Source organism: Ochotona princeps, chromosome 17 (assembly GCF_030435755.1).
Source record: "Ochotona princeps isolate mOchPri1 chromosome 17, mOchPri1.hap1, whole genome shotgun sequence".
Classification (NCBI taxonomy): Eukaryota; Metazoa; Chordata; class Mammalia; order Lagomorpha; family Ochotonidae; genus Ochotona; species Ochotona princeps.
The window spans coordinates 20,086,614-20,101,768 of NC_080848.1; the positions used below are offsets into that span (position 1 = coordinate 20,086,614).

Below are 15,155 nucleotides of genomic sequence, written 5' to 3' on the forward strand. Positions count from 1 at the left end.
ACTCCTCTGGCATCCTTGAGGCTAGACATTCATTGTCCTGGAAACCCAAAGGGCCCCATCAGGTCAACGTTGTGAAGCAGGTGCTTGCCCTGCCATGCTCCTGCCCCATCCTCCCCCACCAAGGATCCAACCAATCAACTCAGGGTGGGCGAGTGAAGCCCAAATCTGAGGTCACATCCCAGGAGAGCACAGAGAGGGGCCTAGTAGAAACTATGAAATGCTAACCCAGAAGTCAGCTGGGGCCTCATGCTGGGCAGAGGGTGGAGGAGCCACAGGGTTCCAGAGGGGCCAGCTCCTGCCCCCGTCTCTCCCATCTCCCTTCCTCATTCTCTGAGTAAGGCGGCTTCTCCTGGCTTTGAACATGGCAATTTATTTCATGTGTACACCAGAAGGGAAGGGGTAGTCTTCCTGCAGGCCAACAGAAGAGACACATGCAGGCTGGGCATCATCACCTTACCTCCGTCTTCACTGATGAGGTTAAGTTGGGCAGGACAAGGAGAAGCGTGGGCTCCCAGGAACCAGGAATGGGGTGCTTTGGGCTGGCTGGAGCCAGGAAAGAGGTATGATGGTTTTCTGGTGAAGTTGTAACTGTCCCAGTTCTCTTAACCCAGGGCTGCGTGGTCTCCCTCTTGCCCAGCCTCGCCCCCGTCTTCTGTCTTTAGAAAGGAAGCATGGCTGACAGGGGCCAGGTCGGGCACTGGGATGACCCTGGCTCCTGACAAGTGTGAGTTGCCTCGGAAACACATGTATCTGTCAGTTGCTCTCTCTGGGCAGCGCTCTGGGGGAAGGTCACTGGGGTGTGCCCCCCTGGGACAGCACCACCGATGGAGTCCTGGAAGTCATAGGCTCTTAGCACCGTGAGCTAAGCAGGCTGGCGGCGAGGGTACAGACTGTTCCCCTCAGCAGGAGGGCATTTATCAGACCAGGGTGCTGAGATGAGGAAATGAGACTCTCACTTGTTGCTGTGCAAACTGTGGGGCGACAGAGATCATTTCCTAGGAGTCAGAGGCAGCAATGGCTGATTCTGAAACACAAAATGATTTTGAAAAGATTTTCCTTTAAAATGGCCTCCAGTCTGTTCATCAATTAAATCACCTTCATTATCACCATCACCACCATCATCATCATCACTATCCCTACACATGGGGTCAGGAAGTTCTGGGGTGATTTATATTTACAGTCACCAGAAACTCATTTTGCCTTTCCCAACATTCATCTCCGCAATCTTATGGTCCCAAACACATGTTGTGGATCACTGAAGAGCAACCAGGATGACAGGCTTGGGAGAACAGGTGAAAGGGGTTAAGAAGCCTTGTGTCTTGCGCCTCTGGAAGCTTTGCTGTCCCTATTTGAACAAAGGTGCCCTGAGGCCGAGGTAAGGTATGGGAAGCTGACGGTGCCCACCAGCAAGTCATGGTCCAGCTCCCTGTCAGGGGTGGGCTGGGGGGCTCATCACTACCATCCCAAGAAGCTAGACCCACCTCCCCCGCGCTTGAACAGACCTCAGCCATCTTTAGGACCCTCTAGAACTCAGATGTGCACCCTGGCCTCAGCAGCTGGTGGGGCTATGGCAAGGCTCAGGGGACTACAGGGACATCAGCAGGCCAGCTGGGGAACTCTGGCAGGACTTCCCTTCCTGGCAAAGGAGCAGCAAGGAATGTACGCTGGGCTCTTTGACCAGAGTCTGTCACCTGTGAGAGGTTAGGCGTGGCCTTTATCAGCCTCGGACTTGTGGTTTTCCTCAACTACAGGTTGGGGAAGAGGTGGGAATGCTGGCCTCGCCAGCCTCAGCCTCAAGGTGGGGATTCCATGACATGTGGTACAGACCCCAAGTACAGGAGGTCCCACTACCAGGACCCGCTGCAGGAACGCTCACGTGGCGTGGGCCTCTGTCCTGTTCTTGCCTTGTTTTGCTCAACCGTCCTTTGCCACACAACATGCAGAGCTGTTCTCCCCCTCAGCACCTTGCTCTAACTGTGAAGCTACGTGTTGATGGGGGGACAGTCTCTTGTGTGCAATTTCTCTCTTTGAGCTTTCTTTCTTCTATGTCAGTTCTTTGTGGTTTGGAGAGAAGTTTTAGGAAGCATTATTTGGCTTGCAGCCCTCAGGGGCCAGCTCTGGAATCCAAAGACACCCCTGTCCCCTATACCAGACTCTAGGTCCTGTGTGGTCTCTGCCAGCTTTGCTACGCGCACAAGCACCTTTGCCCGAGAGCCATGTTTACTGCTTGGGGCTGTTACTCGAGCCCAGCGCACAGGGAGTCTGGGTGCAGGGCCTCATGGGCTTCACAATCCACAGCGTCTCACACGAATCCTTGCTCTGCCAATCAAATCCAGTGGAAGCTTCTGAATGTATGCTTTTGTGTTCATTGAGCTTCTCTTTTGTCTTTTGCTAAAGTGCACAACTGTGATTAGCACTAAATTAGAAAAAATATATAACTACAAGCAAGTGCTGTGGTGCAGCACACTATCCCACGCTGGAGTGCCTGAGCTTCAGCCCCACCTCCATGTTCCATCCAGTTTCCTATTAGTGGGCATCCTGGGAGGCAGCAGAAGGCTCAACTACTTAGGTCTCGGCAATCACATGGAAGAGCTAGAAGGAGCTCCTGGCTCCTGGCTTTAGTCACTTGGGGGAGTGAACCAGCAGATTCAAGATTCTCTCTCTCTCAAATAAGATCAGGTATTGCTGTAGCATTTAACACACCACCTGGGATGCCTGCATTGCATGTCAGTGTCTCAGGGTTGAGTTTGGGCTCTGTTCCTAATTCCAGCTTCCTATTAACATGGATCTAGGGAGCTGACAGTGATGGCTCCAGTAACTGGGTCACTGCTATCTACCTGGGAGATCAACTGGGTTCCCTGCAGGTACTTGGGGGAGTGAGCCAATGGAAGAATGCTCTCTGTCATCTAGCTCTATCATTTGGAATGAAAAGAAAAGACAGACTAGCACAGTAGTGTAGCATCATCAGTTCAATTGGCCTGGGATGCTGTGAGATGCTGTGGCCCGGGAAACTAGTGGAGGATGGTTCCCTGCACTCATGTAGGAGACCTGAAAGAAGATCCTGGCTTGCAGCTTTGGATTAGCCAGCTTTGGCCATTGTGATCATGTGGGAAGTAAACCAATGGATGGAAGATCTCTCTGTCTTTCCCTCTCTGTAACTCTGACTTTCAGATTAAAAACAAAAAATTGTGAGGTAAAAGAAAAACAGTAACAGGGAGAAATGGCATGTGACATCAGCGTTGGTCACCAAGGTTCCGCTGGGGAGCAGCATTCCTTGTGGCCAGCCGACTATCACCCCAGGGTGGGCTTGGACACCCAATCACATGAGTGCCAGAGTTCACAGGGACAAAACGGGATATTAAGGGAGAGAGGACCCCACAGGACCAGGCCTCATGTTGGGGGTGGGGGAGCCCAGCTGTGGGAAGCCAGTCTGATGGTGGAAACAGCAATCAAAGTCCATGCTTTTAGGGAATATCTTGTGGGATTGAAGGGACAGGGAAAAAAAAAAAAAAGAACCCAAACAAAGTGCTTTGGTTGGCCTTCTCTGTTGGGGTTCAGAGCCAAGGTCAAAAGTCAATTCAAGAAGACCTTTTTCACACTCTCAGTGTCACTATCTTCCCTTTCTTGGTGGGGTTTCTGATCATTATTCTATTCCAACAAGTCTAAGGAATAAACATTTCTATTTAAGCTGACATCTCATCCTTCCTTCTTTTTAAACAGTCGAGACATCCCTAAATAAGTATCTACTGAAAATTACAGGACCAGAAAAGTCTGAATCTGGTGCTGGGGAAAGGGTGGGTGGGCTGGAGCGCCTTCGGGCCCAGGGAGTTCTGCTTCAGTAACCACAGGCCAGAGTGTAAGACAGAGTCCTTCCTGCCCACAAGAGAGGCACACTCAAAAGACGGACCTCCTGGGACCCTCTCGTGTCAGAGTCTCCAAGGGTGTGACTTCACAGGCTCTCCCACATCATCCTTTCCACTGGGCAAGTTGAGGAAACACTCAGATCTACCTCTTCCCTGAGTGTGAGAGCTTCACAATACACAGATTCCTAAGTCCCCATTCCACTGAAGCAGAAATCCTGGGAGTATACCCTGGCCCTGGAATCTGCATTTTTACAAGCTCCCCAGGAGATGTCCTCCCGTCCAGCCAGTCACTGGTCACTGAGGACCCAGCTGTGGTGTCTGCGCACAGCCTTCCTCAGGCAGTGGGGCTGCGGGGAGTTGGCTCCTGGACAGCCCCCTACTCCATGGGAGTTGCCCTAGCTGGGGTTTTACTCCTGCCCTTCCCCAGGCAGTGCCAGGGCGTCTGATAGGAGCTTTTTCCTGTGTCATCTCCTTCCCCCACCGTGTAATCATGGCTTCTCCACAGTCTTTGGTTCCAAATCATCTCATGCTCTGTGGTGCTGTTTTTCTGGTACGTTCCATGACAAGATCAGCCTTTGGGGCAAGTGACACATGCCTAGGCTCGATAGTCATAGCTTGAATGGTGTAAAACCCAACCGTGGTTCTGCTTCTAGGACCAGCATTAACAATGGTCACAGCTGTAATCATCAAGGGAAGACAAGACAAAGTGTTCCTTGAGGTGGGACCGGATGAGTTCTGTTTTGACCGAGGCCTCCTAGTTGCCAACTTACCTGTGCAACTTTGTGAATCCACTTGTCCTCCCACCTGAAGAGTATTCCAGAAAAACCAAGAACCCCTTGGTGACTCCTCAATATGTGGGTTGGCCTACCTAGTTCTTCTCACATCCTCTCACACCAGAGGCCAGGCAGGGACTATACACGTCCTGGTCCTGTGCACATGTGTCCCTCACAGCATTTGCATGGATTCGACTAGGCCTGGGATCCAGTCGGGCTGGGGTGGCGATCACCCGTAGGTCACTCTGAGGACCCTGCAGGGAAGGGAGGGAGCAGGTATCCAGCTGCATCTTCTTTCCAGAGCTGTGACTGCTGCGGGAGTGGCACTCCCTGGGCCAGGAGGAGTTTTCTGGAAAGGCAACAGGCGTGGGCAATGTCAGCACTAGTGCCTGGCGGAGGTCACCTCCCACTCGGGTCCCAGGACCTGACTGGCTGGAGTGCCGTTAAGCAGCATCAGTCAGACCTGACTGTGGCCTGGGAAAGCAAACTGGGATGATCCCAAACCTTGGGACCCTGCGCACCTGTGTGGGAGGCCCGGAAGAAGTGCCTGGCTTTGGCTCAGCTCCAGCCATTGTGGCCATTTGGGGAGTGAACCAGCAGAAAGAAGATCTTTTTCTCTATTTCTCTTTTTCCTCTCTGTATATCTGCCTTTCTAATAAAAATGAATCAATCTTAAAAAGTAAATGAACAAAGCATCATTGCCTCTTCTTTCAGTTTCCCTTTCCCATCCACTAGTTCAGACTCTTGTCTTCCCAAGCAGACCAGAGAGGCCTAAAGAGCTCAGACTCATCTCCACCAGCCTGGGGCCCCCTCAGGGAGGGCAGGGGCTGTGAGGAGGCCTGCCTCTGGGATGGGGGAGGGGGGTGCAGTTCCTGCATTCCCTCAGCTCCTGGTCCCTCCAGGCACTCACGTGACTGGGTGCCCAGCCCCAGCATGGTGTTGCGGTGAGCTGGGCCTGACAAGCGCTTCCTCCTGGGCGGAGCCTTGGTACACAGCTCCCACTTCAGGCGCTGCTGTTGCTGCTTCTCCGGGTCATGCTTCAGCCAAGACCAGCTGGGGCCCTGACTCTTGGAGGAGCTGTGAAGTTTCGTGGCTGGCACAGGTTTCGGTGTTTTCTCCTGGGGGAGTGGCAGGGAGATATGGTGGCGTGGTGGCTTGTCTTTCTGGAAGATCGCCCTGACGGTCTCCGGGCTGCTGCACTCAGAGCTGGTGGTCAAGGTCAGGTTGGCCAGAGATTCCGAGGAAGTGGAGCCTGGGGTGGTGGGCTCTGGTGAGGTTTCTACAGAGGTTAGGGGCTGCAAGAAAGAACAGTCCATGCTGAGTTTGTGCACAGCAAAAAGGTCTTTCCTATGCTATTCTTAAAAATATATATATTTATTATTTTTTAAAGATTATTTATTTTTATTGCAAAGTCAGATACACAGAGAGGATGAGACACAGAGAGGAAGATCTGTCCATGGAGCCTTTTCTGGATCTCCCACACGAGTGCAGGGTCCCAAGGCTTTGGGCCGTCCTCGACTGCTTTCCCAGGCCACCAGCAGGGAGCTGGATGGGAAGTGGAGCTGCCAGGATTAGAACCAGTGCCTATATGGGATCCTGGCGCGTTCAAGGTGAGGACTTTAGCTGCTAGGCCACCGCGCCAGGCCCACATTCTATTCTTTTTTTTTTTAATATGGAATGCTTCACGAATTTGTGTATCATCCTTCTTGTGCACAGACCATGCTAATCTTCTCTTTATTAATCCAATTATACTATACACACTGCCAAAGTGAGCACCTTTCATTCTGTTCTTTAAAAAATAGCAGTTAGGGGCCCGGCAGCATGGCATAGCAGCTAAAGTCCTCTCCTTGAACCTGTCAGGATCCCATATGGGCGCCGGTTCTAATCCCGGCAGCTCCACTTCCCATCCAGCTCCCTGCTTGTGGCCTGGGAAAGCAGTTGAGGACGGCCCAAAGCTTTGGGACCCTGCACCCGCGTGGGAGACCCAGAAGAGGTTCCTGGTTCCCGGCATCGGATCAGCGCGCATCGGCCCTTTGCGGCTCACTTGGGGAGTGAATCATCGGACGGAAGATCTTCCTCTGTCTCTCCTCCTCTCTCTGTATATCTGACTTTGTAATAAAAATAAAAATCTTAAAAAAAAAAATAGCAGTTAGACAGGGCCAGCACGGTGGTACAGTGTGTTCATCTGTGACACCAGCATCCCATATCAGGACCAGTTTGAGTCCCAGCTATGCTTACTTCCTAATGCTTCTAGGAAAGCAGTGGAAGATGGCTCTAGTACTTGGAGCCTGTTACTCATGTGGGTGGTTCCAGATGGAGTTCTAGACTCTGGACTTCAGCCTGGCCCAACCCTGGCCATTATAGGCCAACTAGGGAATGAACCAGCAGATGGAAAATTGATCTCTCTCTCTTAACTCTGCCTTTAACATAAATGAATTCTTAAAATAATATGAAGAACAACAACTTTACAAAAGCCAAATAACTCCATTACAAATGGGCAAAGGACACAAATGGATATTTGTCTAAAGATGCACAAATGGCTGACAAATGGACAAAGTTGCTCAACCTCATTAATTACCAGGGACAGGCAAAACAGAACCACAAGACATCATTTCAGACTCATTAGCATGCCCAGTGTCAAAGAACAGAAAACAAGTTGACATTTGGCTCGGCAGTTAATATGTCTGTCAGGACACCCATATGCTGTATTCTGATGCCTCAGCTTGGTGCCCAAATGCCTGCAAGAGCTGGGGCTGGGCCAGGCTGTAGTCAGGCCTGGAACCCAACCCAGGTCTCCTACACGCATGGCAGGGATCCAAGCCCTGGAGCCACGATCTGCTGCCTGTTAGCGGAAGACTGCTTCAGAAGCAGAGTCAGGTACTTCAACCCAGGAGCTCTGATAGGAGGCCTGGGCATCCCACTTGGCATCTTAACTGCTGAGCCAACTGCTCAACCTCTTTTTCAGAATATTTTAAAACACAAATAAAGCTTATGTAACAGCTATAAATAAGTCTACACAGATCATTGGTTTCATCTTGAGTGAGTTTTTGTGCATTTCAGCTTTTGAGGGTGGGTCCACTTCATTGGAGTAGGACTCACATCCATGTGATATTTATGTAAATCTCCTAGTTTTCGTTTAACATTTGCAGAGTATATAGGGACAGCCTTTCTTTCACTCCTAATATTGGTAAATCGTTCATTCTCTCCCACTTCTTTCTTTTAAAAAAAAGATTTATTATTTTTTTTATTTGAAAGGCAGATATACAGAGAGGAGGAGAGACAGAGAGGAAGATCTTCTGTCCGATGATTCACTCTCTAAGTAGCCACCACAGTCAGAGCTGAGTCGATCCAAAGCCAGGAGCCAGGAGCCTCTTGCAGGTCTCCCACGCGGGTGCAGGGTCCCAAGGCTTTGGGTCATCCTCTACTGTTTTCTCAGGCCATAATAGGAAGCTGGAAGGGAAGTGGAGCAACTGGGATATGAACTGGTGCCTGTATGGGATCCCAGCACATGCAAGGTGAGGATTTTAGTCACTAGGCTACTGCACCAGGTCCTTACCATAAATTTTTAATGAAGATTTAGGTATTTATTTTGAAAGAGAGAAAAAAGAAAGAAAAAGAAATAGAAAGAGAGAATCATCCGCTAGTTCACTCCTCAGATGGCTACAATGGCCAGCACTGATCCAGGTCAAAGCCCATAGCCTAGAGCCTTATCTGGGTCTCCTGTGTGGGTGGCAGCAGGCCAAGCTCTTGGGCTGTCCTCTGCTACTTCTCCTAAGCCATAAGCAGAAGAGCTGGATCAGAAGCAGAGCAGCTGGGACATGAACCAGCATCCATCACATGGCATCACAGGGGGCAGCTTTACCATGCCACAATGCCAGCCTGCTACATCCCACTTTCTGCAAATAAAATTGCTTGTAGGGCCTGGCATGGAAACCTAGTGACTAAAGTCCTTGCCTTGCATGTGCCAGGATCCCAAATGGACACCGGTTCTAATTCTGGCAGCCCTGCTTCTTATCCAGCTCTGTGCTTGTAGCCTGAGAAAGCAGTAGAGGATGACCCAAAGCTTGGGACCCTGCACCCACTTAGGAGACCTGGAAGAGGCTTCTAGCTCCTGGTTTTGGATCGACTCAGCTCTGGCTGTTGTGCCTGCTTGGGGAGTGAACCATCAGATGGAAGATCTTCCTCTCTGTCTCTCCTCTACATATATCTGACTTTCCAATAAAAATAAATCTTCAGAAAAATGTTTGTAAAAGAAGGCTGTAGTACTAGAGACTGGAGTTATGCTGACATAAACCAAGGAGTCCCAAGGACTGTCCGTAAGCATGAGAAACCAGCTAAAGCCAAGGACGGGTCCTCCCTCTGGAGCCTGCCAAGGGGGTGCCCTAGCCCATGTGACGGCCCCAACGTTTAGGTCCAGTCTCTAACTGTGAAGGCGGTAAGCCATGTTGCCTGAAGTCACAGAGTTTGTGGCAGCCCTGGAAGACTACTGCAGGGTGCAATCTGCCTGAGGAGAGGGGGCACATAGGATGGCCTTTCTTCCTGATTTACTTATTATTATTGGTAAGGCAGATTTACAGACAGAAGGAGAAATGGAGAGAGAGAAATCTTCCATTCATTGGTTCACTCCCCAAATGGATGCAATGGCAGGGGCCTAGCTGATCTGAAGGCAGAAACTAGGAACTTTTTTCAGGTCTCCTCCATGGGAGCCAGAGGTCCAAGGCTTTGAGCCATCCTCTGCTGCTTTCCCAGGCCATCATCAGAGAGCCGGATGGGAAGTGAAGCAGCTGGGACTAGATTCAGCGCCTATATGGGATGCTGGTGCTGAAAGCAAAGGATTAGCCTGTGAATTACTACACTGGCCCCTAGGATGGCCTTTCTAATGTTATTCCATGGGATGTAATTTGGTACAGTGACAAAGACACTGCTGAGAAGGCTTGCATGTCTTATTGGAGCGCCTGGGTTGGAGACCCAACTTGAATTCCTGGTTCATGGCTTCAGCCTGTCCCAGTCTGTTGTTGCTGGCATTTAGGGAATGAACAAGCAGATGGGAGACATCTCTGCTTTTCTGGAAACACACACACACACACACACACACACACACACACACACACACACACATATATACGGCAGGTGTATCATTCCACACCCTGGGTACCACAAGTGGCAACCCCAGGGGCTTAGTCAAAGGGCTACAGAAGAGGGCAGGAGCCAGGACTCCCCCCGCCCCCTCCTGAAGCGTGACCCTCCACTTACTCTGGCACCCGGGAATATGCACACAAAGGCAGGGGTAGACTTGGCCTTCTTGGTTCTACTGTTGGGTTTATCAAGCTCCAGGCCAGAGCAGCTGAGACTGGAATTCCTGAGGTCGGGCACGGAGCTGTAGTGCCGGGCACACGTAGGTTTGTGGGCAGCAGGGCCAACTTTCTTCTTGGGAGCCTTCTCGTGAGAGCCACTGTCTGGCTCATTTGTCTTGACGTCTCTGACATTCAAGAGCAGGTCAGGGATACAGGACCCCAGCGCCAAAGGCTGGAAGGACTGGGAAGGAAGAAATCAAACACACAGCCTGTGGGGACCCAGCTCTGTCCACCTGCAGCCTCATGTACTCCCAAGGGTGGGTGCAAAGAAGGGGAGAAGGAGCACACTCGGTCTCTCTAAGTCTAACCTGAGGCTGGGAACCTGGGGCCTTGTCATGGCCCATACCAAGGTGCCTTTGAGCCATTTGAAGCTGCCATTTGGAAAGTGTGATGTTATCCAATTTGTAAAGGGTCTCTGACCCTAACAGAATTAAACAGTGAACAAATAGAAAGCGGCTCCAACCCCACCCCTGCCTGTGTGTCTTCCAGGACAGAAACAGGGATTGAACAGTCCACAGATTTGTTCCACTGAGCTTGGACAGAGCACAGGACACAGAAGGGGTGAGTCAAAGATTAGCGTACAGAACATGGGGACACCAATCCCCCACTTGTTGCAGAGCGAACAGGTGCAGAGCTGGGCCATTTGTAAGAGCCATGGCCATTCTCCTGTAGATGATGTTCTGAGCAGCCTCTCTCTCTTTCTTTCTTTCTCTCTCTTTCAAGTTTCGGCCAGTGGCCTGCTGCAAAGGAGGGTAGTCCCACCAAGACTGGTGTTGAGGACAATGAGGACCTTCGTCCTGGAGGGTAAGACAAGGACCAGCACAGAACAGCTGCTTTCCTTCTGTAGCAATGAAATGGGGCTAGTGAGGACCCTTTCCTGCCAGTGCAAAGGGGGCCCTGTCTGACGGATGGTGGGTTCCATATGTCTTCAGGGCTCCCCATTCTGTGACCCAGCCCTCCATGCAGCCCCTTCAGTGGGTCTGGGCTCGGAGCAGCGGTTTTTGCAGCACCCTTCTCCCACCACCGATGGGCTCCAGTGGGGGCAGGGTGCTCATGTACGCTCCCCTCCCATCCTTAGGGTTTACTTGTTTGGAGGCGCAGGGGGTGGTCCTGCACTTCCGGGGCTGTCTCTGTTGCCATATCCTGGTGCCCTTGCCCCTCGAATGTTCATCCGCTGACTCCCCCTGCATCTCGACCTTCTTCTCTTTCCGTGGGAAGGTTTTGCTCTCTTGTTTCAGCCTTAGCTCCTGGATCAGCTGCCTGAGGAACAAAGGCGTGTCCCCAGAGGTTAGAAATAGACTGTAGAGGCAGATATTGTCCTTGAAGGCTGCACAAGACTCACCTCCCCCTATGTCTTCAGTGGGAACTGAAGGTCAAGGGCAGGATGGTGAGGACCATCATCCTTCCAGTACATCTTCTAAGTAGGGATGCTTAGTCCCTCAACAACACCTCTCTCCTCCCCAGTCCCTAGCAGGTACAGGGAAGAGGGTCTGGGTGGGAGGCTAAAGCCCGGGGCTCCCCCTTTGGATCATTTCTTCTGCAGGGGCTCTCTGGCCAGTGGGTCCCAGGCATGGACGGAAGATGGCATAAAAGTGGCATAATCGTGCGGTAACAACTCAGTCTCAAGAAGGAGTTGGGGCCTCTCTCTCCCCTCCCTCCTGTCATCATCTCCACGACCCCTCCCATAAGCTGAGGTGGGGATGGACAGGGATTGGGCTCTGTGGGACGAGCCCATTCCAGCTCTTAGGTTTCATACCTGCATACCTCCATAGGCACCGGGGAGTGTAGTTGGGGTGCCTGTCTCAGGGTTGTGTTTCCAGAAACAGACACCCATCAGTTTACTAATGCCCCACCCTGGGTCAACTTCCAGCTCTTGCACCTTACATGGGAAGGCAGTGCAGAGCAAATGTTCTTCCAACAACATCAGAGTTGGGGACGGGGCTGACACTCAGAGGTGCTCCCTCCCAGCAGGGTCGAGGAGCATTCCTAGAGCACCCACCCACCTGTTGCAGGGGTGGGGTGGGAGTGGGGGGGAACACCCTCGTACCGGGCATACACCTCCCGTGCCCTGGAAGCTACAGTATTCTGGAAAAGCGAGCTGTTGTCCTGGAAAAACTTCTCATACTTCTCCGAATTCAGACTGGGGTAGATCAGCCGGAACCCACCATGGTTCTCCCTCTCGTATTTCTCTGTCTTTGCCAGTCTTACAGCTTGGAAACTTCGGGCTTCCTCCATCCTAGTGGGAAGCAGGACACGGACTACGGTTAGTTGCTGTCTTGGAGGGGATCACGCCTAAGCAGGATGGCATCGCCAGCCAGATGGAGGCCCTGGGCAGGAGAGTGGCCACTGAGCACAGGACTGGGCAGCGTCGGCCTCTCCCAGCAGGGGGTGGCCAGTGTCCCTGTGCTCAGAGCTGGCTGGCAGGCTCTGAGACACCACCCTGCAGCCCTCTCCTTGAACAGATCACTCTGCTTCCCAGAACGGCAGTCTGTGGTTTATTAAGTTTTCAGGGCTTCTGGAGTGAGCAGCAGGCGCTTATAGAGCTGTGATGACCTTGCTCTTCTACCAGCCACTGGAGAGCGGAAGGTCAGAAACAGAGGAATGACAAGCCCCTCCCTCTCCACCCTCTGCCCCTCAGCAGGGAAACCAGGAGCCACGGACAAGCCAGGACCCTGTAAAGAGGAGGCCCTTGGCACAGTGGCTGCTCCCTGCTGTGGCATGGCCTCCTCCTGGCACTGCTGGGAGAAGATGCAGCACTGTGCAGGGTTGCTGGCCTCCTAGGCAGTGGAGCCTCGGGCTCTGGGTTCACACTTGTCACTGGTCAGAGAGTGAGGTGACCTTTTGCAAGTCAGTTTCTCTTGGGGAGTCCCGAGAACAGGACCCCACAGCACCCCATCCCACCTACCTCCCTCTCTCTGGTCAGGGGATATGGTGCCTAAGAAAAAGTGTGGAAGAAACACAGGGGCACCCAGACCTGAGGGCTGGCCACTGCCCAGTTCTTCTTCTTACTATTATTATTATTATTTGAAAGGCACAATTTTAAAGAAGAGGAAAGAGAGACAGAGATCTCCATCTGCTGGTTCTCTCCCTCAAATAGCCACAACAGTTGAGGCTGGGTTAGACCAAAGACAGGGAGCCAGGAGCTTTCTCCAGGTCTCCCACGTGAGTACAGAGGCCCAAGGACCTGAGCCATCCTCTGCTGCTTTCTCAAGCACATTAGCAGGAACCAGATCAGAAGTGGAGCAGCTGGGACGTGGACAGGCGCCCAGAGAGGATGCTGGCATTGCAGGAGGTAGCATTATCAGCTATACTGTGCACTACTGGCCCCACTGCCCCCATTGTAAACCTGATCTCCAAACAGGAGGCTGTCTCTGCTCCTGGGCAGGGCAGGATGGGGACTGGGTGGGACTTGGAAAGCAGCAAGAAACTTCTGACACTGGAATCGCTCTACAGAGTGAAGGCTACAGTCATAAGGCAAACACCGCAAAGCACAAAGTAAGGAGACCTCAAATGCGGCCACGCCAGTACAGATGTATCTCTCTCTCTCAGAATAAACTCAAGGAATGGGGGACAGATGTTGTGGTGCATCAGGTTAAACCTATGACGCTGGCGTCCTTTGTAGGTGCCGCTTCAAGCCCGGGCTGCTCCACTTCTGGTCCCACTTCCTGCTCAGACATGTGGGAAAGCAGTGGCAAATGGCTCAAGGACTTGGGCTTCTGCCACCCATAAGAAAAACCAAATGGGAGTCCAGGCTGCTGGCTTCAGCCTGGCCAACCGCTGGCTGTTGCAGCCATCTGGGAAGTGAACCAGCAGATGCAAAATATTTCTATCTCTCCCTCTGTCTCTGTAAGTTTGTTTTCCAAATAAATAGTCAAATCTAAATAGAAAAATTTTTCAACCTTTAAAAAATTAGAAAAAGGATGGTTTTATTTTTAAAATATTGATAACCAGCATCATCGCCTTGTATAAATACATTCATTTTCCCATTGTGTGCGATTTGGCTGTTGTAACCCCATCTCTTACTTCCTCTGGGGACAAACTGTCACTGCCTTCAGAGATCAACCACCTTCCAGAAGGGATCATCATTTGTTACAGGTGATCCTCTCGTCCCCCACCAGGTCCTGACAAAAGTCTTCGCAGCCTGGCACACAGCCTGAGTCTGACCTAGAGCCTGACCATGCCTCACCTCATCTAATCCTCCCTCCCAACCTGCTGCACTCCTCTCATCATTACAAGCTGGAGAACCATCAGGTGCCTGTCACAGCTGGACCCCTCAGGCTCAGAGAAGCAGTGCAGAGGCTGTGTAAGCTGCAGGCTGCTGGCTCGGACCCCCACAGGCTGTGGGGCAGGGAGAGCCAGAAGAGGAGGCCCCTCCACTCCGGGTATCTGATTACCTGATCTCCCGCGACGGGCATTGCTGCAGGAAACGTCCCCGTTGCTTCTCCTCCTGCAGGACCCTCTTCTTGTCACAGCTGCCCAAGTTGATCAGGACCAAGGTGTCATACAGCAGGCTGTCCTTCACCTCTTTGTCCAACCTGGAGTCCGTGGAGAAGCTTGGAGAGTGGTTGACCTGGGAGAGCAGAAAAAAACGGCAGCTGGGAACAGGACCACCCCCCAGTGAGCTTGGGATGTGTGTATGGGGGCGGGGGAGGGCACATGGGGTACCATCTCCAGCTCAACCCACTTTCAGGACCTGGCATGTGGCCTGGGGGAGGGGACGTGAGAGAGGGTCTGGGCCAGAGCCCAGTGAGGAGAGGAGGAAGTGGAATCCCCTCTGGTCTAACCAGTTTTCCCCTCAGTCTCCGTTGAAGAATCTTGAGGGGTGGCCTTGGCTTGCCCTCATATAGGCAGAGGATGGGGGAAGGACAAGCTTGCAAGAGTGATGGCCTTGGGCTGTAGCCTGGCCAAGGTTGAGGGGTAACAGGTGGGAGGAAGGAGAGGACCCACACCTTACCCACTCCCCTAGGTATCTGTTTCACCCAGAGACAATTTGCAGATTTCTGGGCAGCCTCCAAAGGCTTGCTCCCACTGGTTCCTTCTGCTCTTTGGGGCTGGCTCACAGCAGCCAGTCTCTTCCTTCCCACCCGCCCTGGGAACCTGGGATGGGGATGCAGGGAGGGCAGGGCCCTAGGAAACTCCCCACCGCACCCCCAAACCTGACACTG

At 52.2% G+C, this 15,155-nt stretch overlaps 1 protein-coding gene and 1 non-coding gene across 2 annotated transcripts in view; both read right to left on the reverse strand.

Annotated features, from left to right (window-relative positions):
- Positions 1-424: 424 nt before the first annotated feature.
- TTLL6 (tubulin tyrosine ligase like 6) overlaps positions 425-15,155 on the reverse strand; it is a 29,474-nt gene continuing 14,743 nt past the window's right edge. Inside the window, exons 10-16 of the mRNA XM_058675859.1 lie at positions 14,385-14,560; positions 12,038-12,226; positions 11,076-11,250; positions 9,890-10,171; positions 5,547-5,931; positions 4,732-4,985; positions 425-1,024 (exon numbers count right to left, since the gene is read on the reverse strand). Of these exons, the coding sequence (XP_058531842.1) occupies positions 4,732-4,985; positions 5,547-5,931; positions 9,890-10,171; positions 11,076-11,250; positions 12,038-12,226; positions 14,385-14,560 (1,461 nt within the window). The 3' untranslated portion in view covers positions 425-1,024. The remainder of the gene's footprint in view (positions 1,025-4,731; positions 4,986-5,546; positions 5,932-9,889; positions 10,172-11,075; positions 11,251-12,037; positions 12,227-14,384; positions 14,561-15,155) is intronic.
- Positions 6,303-6,408, reverse strand: LOC131482460 (U6 spliceosomal RNA). The gene has a single exon (XR_009247016.1). It is a non-coding gene; the product is annotated as a U6 spliceosomal RNA (small nuclear RNA).